Source organism: Siniperca chuatsi, linkage group LG13 (assembly GCF_020085105.1).
Source record: "Siniperca chuatsi isolate FFG_IHB_CAS linkage group LG13, ASM2008510v1, whole genome shotgun sequence".
Classification (NCBI taxonomy): Eukaryota; Metazoa; Chordata; class Actinopteri; order Centrarchiformes; family Sinipercidae; genus Siniperca; species Siniperca chuatsi.
This window is the reverse complement of record NC_058054.1, coordinates 19668083-19679070: the sequence shown is the minus strand read 5'-3', so window position 1 is coordinate 19679070 and position 10988 is coordinate 19668083. Positions and strand designations below refer to the sequence as shown.

The 10988-nt window shown below is 41.0% G+C and overlaps 1 protein-coding gene across 1 annotated transcript in view; it reads left to right on the top strand.

Annotated features, from left to right (window-relative positions):
- The first annotated feature begins 3102 nt into the window (after positions 1 to 3102).
- Positions 3103 to 10988, top strand: part of pkn2a (protein kinase N2a) — a 23767-nt gene continuing 15881 nt past the window's right edge. Inside the window, exons 1-3 of the mRNA XM_044220351.1 lie at positions 3103 to 3496; positions 9033 to 9197; positions 9638 to 9773. Coding sequence (XP_044076286.1) covers positions 3476 to 3496; positions 9033 to 9197; positions 9638 to 9773 — 322 coding nt within the window. The 5' untranslated portion in view covers positions 3103 to 3475. The remainder of the gene's footprint in view (positions 3497 to 9032; positions 9198 to 9637; positions 9774 to 10988) is intronic.

Here is a 10988-nt window from a genome sequence, read left to right as displayed (position 1 = left end):
TTTGGCCCTCTGACCCAGATAATAAACATGAAGAGTGTTCCCTTTGGAGCCTCAGTTACCAGCTGTTTTTCAAAAGTTCGACCAGGAGCTTTTAACAGTAGGTTTACTCAGCCTTAACCTCTCTGAAAAATCAGAGGTGGCTGTTATAGAAAACACTGCACATCTAAAAACACATTGTTGCAGGAGTTATTTGTTAGCTTTTTAGTCTTTACAAGGTTATTTATCCAATATGTGGCTACCATTGTGTTATTTGAGTTTCAAATTGAATGCCTGCGATGATGCTGCTAATTACTTCTGATGCCTGAGGGTTGGATGTCATGAACCAGTAAGCCACCAAAGTTGTTTCCCAGCACAGCTGACAGCCACCTTCTCAATATGTAATATCCTCTAAGAAGACTTTCGACCGGTTCTTTGATTCTTTTACAGCGCATACAGCATAAAAACCAGTAAAGGATTCACCCTGTGGATCCTTTCAATTTGTGTGGGGACGTCAGGGTTTTGATCGATTCAACTAATCTGCACATTTTTAAAGTGACCCACCAGTCAAAAACTTGTTTTGCTTTTTGTTGCCTCACTTGGATGTTTGAGCTTCACTGCACACAATGATGTATGTGCAGAGTTTGACACTGGAAGGCTGTTTTCATATTCATCTGCTGAAGGGGGGAAAGTTTAACACGTGTACTTAAGAGCATGATTTTGTGACATCACAGCCAGTTTGGAGACATCTTGTGTCTTGCACAACCAAAAATATTAACATATTCATAGATTCAGAATTTTTCAGTGAGGCTTAAAGAGTTTTAAGAATATAAATTCACTTTTTTTTGTGGAAAAAAACACATCAGACACAAACCTTTATTAGATAGTACAGTCCAGTGAAGAGCTTACAAGAAACGAGAAGGGGAAGAAAGGGGGGGCGGTGTTACACAAAATTCTGTGACCTATAGGAATTTCAGCTATATTGCCACTGCTGTGAACAGGTCTGTGTGTACAGCACTAACACCTCACCTGTCAATATTTGGTCAACACTGATTCTTTTCATGTAGCTGATCATGGGTCAGATTCTGGTACACTGAAATCACAGCTATCAAAATTTGGGTCCCTATCTAGACCCTATGGAGGCACCATTTTTGTTAACACCTATCAAAATACAGTAAATATAGTATGTGATAAAGCATGATGAAAACATGTGCAGTGGCAACATATGGCTGAAATCCCTGATCAGGTCACAGAATCTGATGGGTTGCAGAATTTGGTGTAACACTTAAAACTTAAAACATGATCAGGTTTCCCAGACCGCTAGGCCTCTGGGACGCCCCTAAACAACACATTTTTACCCAAAAAATGTTCATTATACATTAGGATTTCTCTGATTTGTACAACCTCATGGGGCAATACCTAATACCTGCCTGCCCAATAAAACAAAGTCATCATCCCATTAATCAGAGCAGTAATCATCATGTTTATTATGGATAACAACACGCCCACAGATCAGTTTAGGGTTCATTCAACTGTAAAACCAGAGCTGGAGAAAGGCGGAACAACACAGACATAAATGTTTCTGATAACAGAAGATAGATATTAATTAACTAGTTGGTACAAAAACAGCATCACACCACATCATCTCCATTCTTTCCTCCCACACCAAACACTGCACCCGGTAAGTGTAGGTTGTGGATATTGCTGACAGATCATATTGATCCATATATAAAAGACAAAACCATCACGTCCTGTCCGAAGCACCTGTCCTCAGTCAGGCTCTGGAGGTAGAAAGAAAGACTCGACCTTTCCAGGGACCTTAACGGGAACACATAATTTATCGGTCTACCCAACAAGGCCTCTGCCATTTTTATTATGTGGACAATGCTCAGTTTATGAATGAGGACCCGGCGTTGTTGTCCACACCAATAAATATCTGTGACACTACCCCGTAAGCACAGAGTGCCCGGTCTCTGAGACATATGGCTTGTGATGACAGTGTCCCTGTGGGTTACGTAATACAGCAGTATGTCTTCTCACTGAGGTGTGACATGTCATGCACTGGCCCCGGTGGAGAACAGTTCAGTGTTTGTCCTGTGGTTTCTTCATAGCAGCTCCTCCTGATCTATCTGGCTTGGCAACTCAAAAGTAAACTCTGACTCTTATGCAGTATGTCGCAGCTTTTGTTTGTATTGCAGCTCTGGTTGTCAGCAGGTTTGTTCGGCATCTGCATGATCTGTTTGATTTGAATTATAGTTTGATGATCAATATTAAATTGCTGACAGTCCTCCTTGAGGTGCAGCCTTGACTCAAGTACAATTTTGAGGCACTTCTATTTTATGCTTCTTCATTATTATTACTATTATTTCAGAGGGAAATATTGTACTTTTTACCCCATTACATTGACCTGAAAGTTATCTTTACTTGTTACTTTGCAAATTAAGATTTTACATACAAAACATATGGTCAACTTATAAAATATGATGCACTGTTATAGAATAAACTCTCTAATGGTAAGTGGTTGAAGTTATAGCCACCTTGGCCAACTATAATTATGCTGCCTACATGTTAATGCATCAAAAATAACAATCATATATATTTACAAGTATATATAGCATTTTGGAAGAGGCCATTCTGAGTACTTTTAAGTTTGAGAGATCTAATTAAAGTATATTTTGCTGATAATATGTAATTATACTTGATAATTTGACCTGTAATTGAGTATTTTGACAGAAATATATTGCTGCTTTTACTTCAGTAAAGAATCTGAGTGCTACTCCGTCCTTCACAATGAGTACTTTTACTTCTGGTACTGTACCTAAATTTTGCTGCTAATACTTCTGTAGGACTTTCACTCGTAATGGAGTACTTTTCATAGAGGTATTGCTGCTTTTACTAAAGAATCTCAATACTTCTTCCACCACTGATGAAATGGAGCAGGTCTAAGAAGTCAAGATTTTCCATCTGTAATAAAGGATTACCTTTGTCTGCACATATACTTCAACATATTTTCGCCTCAACTGAAAGCACCCTGACCTGAAATGAATGTTATCCATTTTTGTGTTTACCCCAGGATGATTTCAGGTCGTTAGCATGAGGTAAGGCCAGCCTATATGAAGTTTAGGATCACGTGTGTGTCAACTGTCCGAGCCGAGAGCAGCCCAGCAGTAACGGCAGCAGCACTACAGCTCCTCTGGGCGGACTCTTCCACTCTAACCACCGCCTCTTTCTCCAACTGTATTGGGACAGATTTATGCTTCAGCTTTCTTATTTATGAGCACCAGTCCACCCTCCAGGGCCCCTCTAGGACGGTGCGACCGCGTAAATGAAGTGTGAAGACGACATGGGAAGTCCCGTGTACCCGAGATGACCGAGGATTTGGTCCAAATAATCACTTATTTTTGTCGCCAGAGAGGGAAACTTAAAACAAGGCTTGTTTTTGGAGTTCCACCTCCCCTCCTCTCTCCCCGTAGGATTTGATTCAAAGGCGAAAACCAAGATGGCCGCCGATTCCGTGCAGGTAGGAAAAGTTGACAACTGTTGCGAAAAGTGCGCAAACTTGCTCCAGAGGTTCAGTTATAAGTTAGCAAACAGTTTTATTTAATTAAAGTTGAGTCGCTGTGAGTCGATAGTGTTGTTTTTAAGTGTCGGGCCTCTGCCTGATCCCAAAGGGTTGTCTGGGAATTATCCATGGATTGAGGCCTGGGAAACAATTATCCAAAGTAATTTATCCTGAAATATCCAAGTTTTAGACCGGTGATTTTGTGCGGGAGCTGCTGTGTTAATTAATGTAGCGGCCATTGTTTTAAAACGTTTTACAGTTAGTGCTGCTATAATTCAACTCAAATAATGTCTGTTTAACGTTAACATACAGGTCTGTAGCCTAACGTCAAGTTAACCTGCGTTACTTTAGGAAAGTAAACTGTGTCCTCCGTGTGTTCATATACCGGTAACGTTAAGGCTGTATTTTTCATTTTTAATATGTTTATCCGTACCGCGAGTAAAGTGAAAACTGTTCACATCTTTTGTAAAGAGCAAGTGTTCACTGGTTTGCTTGACGTAAAGTTTTTTAAAACACGTTACAGCCCGGATGAACTTGTCACCAGCAATTTGACATAGGTCAGAAAATGTCTATTCTACCATGCAAATGCACGTTTTTATATATTTAAAAAAAAAGTAAGTTAATGTAAGCATTGCACTCATGTCTCCATTATTCTCTATGAACAGCCATGACTCACTGACTAATGTGGTTTCACTTGAGTGACGTCAGACCTGAAATACGTTTTTCTGACCGAAATATTGTCCAAGATGAACAACTCATCTTGGGTGGGGGGGGGTGGCAACAGCAGATACAAAGGTAATATTTATGAAAAGTATTAGTTTAAATGTTTCTTATTAATTAGATTCCCGGGGCTGGTGCAGACTGAAACTGATCACTGAGGCAACAGGTGGTGGTGACCTGCTGTCATGTCAGTGATGCTTTTGCTGAACCAGTTTAATTATAAAAGGGCTTATTATACTTAATGTTAACATCTGTTTTATTCACTCAGCACCGGTGTTTGCTAAAAATGCTAAAAATCGGTGACATGTATGGATGAGCAATACTTTCTACCGTGGGTTTATAAAATTATATGATCACAGTAGGTAGCCCCTATTAAACTGATTCTGAAAACCTAAGCTGATGGCAAAACAGGTGTAGGCGCAACCACCTGTTTCCTCTTGAGTATGAGGACATAAATGAATAAAAATGTCCCTTATTTGGGATCTCATCACAATATTAGTAAGGTTTACAATCAAGCCAATAATTAAGCCAGGTTGCGTGATGTAAAGTTACCCTATTTCACCATCAGGGCTGGCTGATAATGGTTGACATCACGATTAGTTACAAGAATATTCTTGCTGTATTGATGTATATCATGGTGAGGCAAGTGGTCATTCAGTACAATGAACTGTTGGCCACTGTTATGCATTACATTTCGCAAAACTCTTAACACACGGGTGAAAAATAGCGTCTAACAAATTTTGTGTTTTTAAAGTACAATTTGCGTGGCATCACAAAGTCAGACAATAGAATTTTGCAACACAATTCACACAATTTGATCAATCATATGATATGATTTAGTTGATAAATGATGATACAGAAATATTGCTCAGCCCTAATTACAATAACCGGAATTTTGGGTGCAAAAAGGAATAATTTTCATTCACTGAATAGACGAATATTACATTTAGCATTTATAGTATGAACTAATCTGCAATGCTTGTCCTCAGATGGGCTTTTGTTTACAGTTAAAAAACAAAATGTATGTGTAGTTAACACCCATCCATTTGGACTGCATAAATCTACAATCTGTCTGGCTCAGAAATTAGCATTAATAACACTGACCTGTAGTGCAAGACATTACCTACAGTTTGACTTGGCATGGGGTATGTCTAAGGCTTGTGTGAACGCTGCATTTGTAGGATCTGCATTTATTAGCCTGTGTTGCTATTTCTGGTCGTAGCAGAGCACCAGGCTGTGGCCAACGCTCTGCAGCCAGCTGTGGGGTAAGACGGCCGGGTGTCAGGTTGTAGGCTGAGATAGGCCTCACACAGAAATGGCAAGGGCTTGGCTTTTTAAGCGTGAGCCTGGATAGTGCCCTCAACTTTTCCATTGTCCTGTTGTCTGAATGGAGCTCTTGTTATTGGACTTGGAGCTTTCAGGCTTAAAGAGCAAGTTAACCTGCTTACACTTGAGGCTGAGACCTAGTGTTTGCTTTTACCTCCCAGTTTCCTTTCATGTCTTAGGCACTAAAAGAGCTCTTTAACAAGTTCAACATGTAGGTAACAGTTGCCTTACCTTTCTGTAGGAATATTATCTTACATTAATATTATTAATATTAATCATTTTTATATATATCTCATCAACGCTTTTATCAAATACAGGTCCTAGATGGCAGTCTGCAGGTCAGTTATAGCTATACATTTTGTTTTGATTTTGTAGGGATGAACAGTCGCTATTTTATCCATCTAATAAATTAAGCAGCTCTTATAGTATTTGTAATATTGAACACTAAACTAAAAAGGTTTTAGACAGTCTTTTCATTTGTTCTGAGCCATGAACATTTCACAGAGCAACTAGCAAAGCCACACTGACAAGAACAAGTTCCCTCTATCCATCAAAAACTGTATGCATTGTGGTGCAAGTGGAAACATTTGCTTACAATTCCTGCTTCACTTGTCTTTGACGCTAATAAGTCTCAGTGTGGCGTCATTCCCCTGACAAGGCAATACATTCAGGCAGCAAGAAATGATAAGGGCCATATAGGTAAAAGGGCAACTCAAGGAAGTATTGCACTTACAGAGAAACAAGAGGTGAAAGCAATCCTGCAAATGAGCAATGAAAATAGTTTCTTTGTTTGATCTCATATTAAAAGAGCTTGTGGGTCTACCAGCTGATTTATTTCCACCTTATCTGACCGGTCTTTCATGGATTTCCTTGCATTGTTGCACAGTAAAATAGGCTCTTTTGGGTGTCCTCGTGCTGTCCTCATACCACGTTGGGCAAACACTGCTACAGTGCAAACAAGTTTTGCAAAGCAGTGAGCTGAAGAAGACCCCCAACACACACACACACACACACATGCACTTCCAGGAGTTGTGACCTCCATTTTACCTATGAGTCATCAAGGAGCCTCTGCACCAGGATATGTGCAAACCATAGTTCCCTCTGAAGTGAGCACCTATAGAGGAGAGTGGGGGGAAGGGGACCCATGGAAATCCCTCATCTTACCAAACATGATGTATTTTCCCAACATAAATCTATAAGTCAGAAGTAGAGAAGATTATTTCAGGGTTTCCCTCAGGTAACTGTTTCAGCTTATCCAGATCCTGACACAATTTGTCTCCTCGTCAATTAAGTAAATGACGGCCTAAATATTAGCCACTAAATATGATGGCTTTTGCTGTGTGTAATATGGCCTCTCATCTTGGAGAGGAGGTGGATGTGGTCTTTGTTTGAGGCGAGGTGGCCAACCTCTCGAAATAAAACTTTGTGGGAAACCCTGGATTTTCTGTGAAACTGTAGCATGGATAAAGGACAATGCAGCCTTTATGGTGCTTTACTGGCATGTGAGTGACAACCTTGCAGGGTTAATTCCTGATGAGCTCTTGTGTTTTTAATAAGCTTTGTTTTCACTAGTAGGTAAAACAGACCTTCAAACTTGAACGCCACTCTTTACTGTTGTTTGGGTGTTGTTTTAGAGCTTCTCCTCCTCTCCCCCACCACAGTTGCTTTTCAGGGGGGGAGGCCACAATGGACAGACAGTGTTATGTTTTTAACTTAGGTTAATTTTAGACACAGTCCTCTCCCTGGAGTGAGATTAGGGCCCATTCTGGGCTGCTCTGACCTCACAGAGTTAGAAGCTAAGAGGGATTTGGCTGTCGCTGCTCAGACGGTTTATCTTCCCTGTTGATGTCAATGGTCTGTGTGAGAAAGAGAGTGCATAACAAGATAGCTGTAGAACATCGGATACAAGCGGAGTGAATGAATGTGGCTTCGGACGGAGCCTCTTGTTCATGTAATGATGAGTTTAGCTGGTCAGCAGAACATGCATGCACTGGTTGGTTCAACGGATCTAGAGATGGAGTTGGCTGATACAGATGAAGTTATGGTAAGGCAGAAAGATTAGTAAAGCCTAGAGCCTTTGTCTTGTTGACTTGATCCATCTTTTTACCATCCTCTCCTTTAGGCAGTTGTATTTTTAACAGTAGCCCACTAAATCAAAGCTAATTGCATTAAGCCTAAATGTTACCTAGTGTTTGGTTTGACTGCTTTCTTTTATAGTAAAGTCATGATGGCTTGAATGCAACAAGACACAGATCTTGTGGTAGTCACAGAATGGTGATGTGCTGTTTTTCACATCTCATTATGCCCTCGTTTTTATGAATGGAATAAGCTAAATTCCACACACTTAAACTCTGTTTCAGAGGCGTTCAGAGGGCAGCGAGTCTCTTCTTACCTTATACATTTTATGTGTTGAGTTGGTTCTGTTAGTGAGTGCCCTTTACACTGATGATTTTTCCAAAACATCAAAGGTCACAGATATTGAATAACAATGCAGATGCATAACTAATTGAGCAATTATTAGTACCAAGACTTTTGGCTATTTTGGTTTGCAATTTGGCCTGTTTGAGTTATGAAGCTGTTGTCGTTTCATAGTTGTAACCATGTAACGCAGACCAAAGAACTTATATTGATGATCTGTGTAATGAAATGGAATAAACTGATTATTCACAGTCCTCAGACAGTCACAGACATATTCTGTAATCAACTAGTGGAACGTAACCAGTTCACCACTGTATTCATGATTATCTTTAAAGCTGAAGCCATTCAGGAAGTGACTTCTAATCCCTCTTTAATTAAGGTGACGGCTTTAAGGATGCGTGAAAATGGTGACTGACAGCAGCAGTGAAAACACCACGTACAGAGGCTAGCTCAAGTTCAGAACACATCACTACACTGGGCTGACCTCAGAATACTCATGCTGGGCAGCCAGTATTTAATCTCTTGTGCATTTAAGTCCTTATAACTTTAGATGCATTGAGTTGAAATATGGTCATTGTAGAACTTATAGGTATATAAGAAATTATTATTGATTACCTGATGATCAGGTCACGCAGATTTCAAACAAATTTGGGTCGTTACTATGAGAAACTCAGTGACTGCTGGGATGGAACTATGTCTGTAGCTCTTCCTCTGTTTCTATCGCTTTCTTACTGCTATCATGAGCTGGCACTCATGACAAAATGGAAATGCAGGCATTTTATAGGCAATAGCTTTTTGTTCTGTCCTCGACAGTTTACAGTATATTGATAAGTCCTGTTGGTTAAATGCTACTCCATGCTATGCCAGTGTGCATAGTCAATTTGTTGACTGAGTCACTGACCTCTGTATGTCTCTCCTCCTCTTTCTCTGCTCTCTCATTTTCCTTCTCCTCCTCCCTTGCTGACCTCCTCTGAATTAAATTCCTTGTCTCATCTCCTCTTTTTCCTCCTCCTCTTCTGTTCTCCTCCAGGGGGATGCCAGGGGCCAGCTGGTGGCGGAGCGACTGGGTTTAGGACACAACCTGGACCTGTCCGACACCATGGTCCAACAGAAGCTGGACGAGATCAAAGAGCAGATCCGCCGCGAGATCCGCAAGGAGCTGAAGATCAAAGAAGGTGCAGAGAACCTGCGAAAGGTAAAATCACTGAATTTGTTGAAGCCTTTCTCTCAAAGAGGTACCGTGCTGATTTATTATTCAATTCCATAAAGTTGGGTTTCTGATTCTGATTACTCATAAGAGACAGATTTTTTAAAAAATGTCAAAATCGAACAGGCTATATCCTGACTTTTAGTCCCTAGTATGGGTCAGTCTTCAAAAACACTGGATCCTACATTTCCCATAATGCAACCAATAGCCTTTTCTGCCTGGTAAAAGCTCATGTCTTTCAAACTCCATGTTCCACCAGTTTGTAGTCTTCAAGGCCAAGCTTACAAAGATTTGACAAAGCTCCTCCAGAATCTCATAAGACATTATACAACTGTTTTCACCAGCTGAGTAGTGCTAACCATGACTATTAAACACGTTGTTATCAATTGTCAGACTTTCTCAAGTCTCATCCACTCTCCTCTCCTCAGGTCACCACAGACAAGAAGAGCCTGGCTTATGTTGACAACATGCTGAAAGAATCTAACAAGAAGGTTGAGGAGCTTCACCAGGAGCTGCAAGAGCTCAACGCCCACATTGTGGTCAAAGACCCTGAAGAACTGCTAGGTAACAACAGAAACACTACAGCAAAGTAGCGCCAGAGGATTTAGTAAACATTAACTAAGTAGTAAAGACAGTAGACATAAGCTTATGCTATGCTCACATATGTTCAGTGACACAATGTAATAGGTTACATCTTCTAGACGCATATCTAAATCAACTTCACTTCCAAATATTGTCATCATCTCTTTACAAAATATTTTTTTCATTGCAAAAGCAAAGTATCGCTGAGTAAATAATTTTGGCAATGTTGTGTCAGAACAGCACCTATATGAGCACACAAATGCACACAGAGCACACTCAGTGTTTGGAGGTGACTCACTCTCCAGAGGCTGACATTGTTGCATTCTGCATTCCTCCGACAGTTACAATGAGCTGTCGATTGTTCCCCTCCGAGGCTGTTGAAAGCCCGCTCCTGTCCGTTTGTCTACAACAATGTAATTTGGAAAGAGTTAACCACAACAGTTATGTGCGTTCAATATATTTTTGTTACAGTAGTTGCCTCATGCAGTGTTTGTTGGTGGCGAGTGTCTGGGTGAATTCAGGAAGAGAAGGAATGGTATTTGTCTGCCTGTTACCATCACATCCCCCCGCTTCAGTTGACATTAGGAAGTAGATGAGGAGGGATGTGTGTGTGTGTGTGTGTGTGTGTGTATGTGTGCGTCCTGGGGGAGGGAAGGGAGGTTGTCTTGGTAAATGGTTATCTTAAGTGGGAACAAATTTAGCCTGACTCTGTGACTGTCTATATGATGAACGAGGGCTTTCTTTTTAAGTGACGGAATGTCGCTGGCCATCGCAAAGTGATGGAGAGGCACCGAGGGCAGCTCAGCTCCACAGTCATGAGACATCTTGTTGAAGTACGTTTAGCTCTTGAATCCGCAAGAGACAGCACTTGCTTCCTGAATTAGTAAGAAGGAGTTGCTCTGCCTCTGCGAGCAGCCAGAATGTGTTTTTGTTCCAGGAGAAAGTTGAGGGGGCTCTGGTTATTCTCCGCCACTCAGCTGAGGCCAGAAATGGGCAGACTCGCTCTCAGGCACCGTCTGGGAGCAGCAGCAGCCGCTCTGACGCAGGGTCACCAGTCAGGTCCCTCTGTCGCATATGATCTCATTCATAAAGTGGCTTGCCCCAAAGTCAGTGGTTTACTGCCTGAATACAAGTCCTGTCTGTTTTCCTCCCAGTCATCATATCACTGACAACCACCCATGCCAGTTTTCGGTCCAG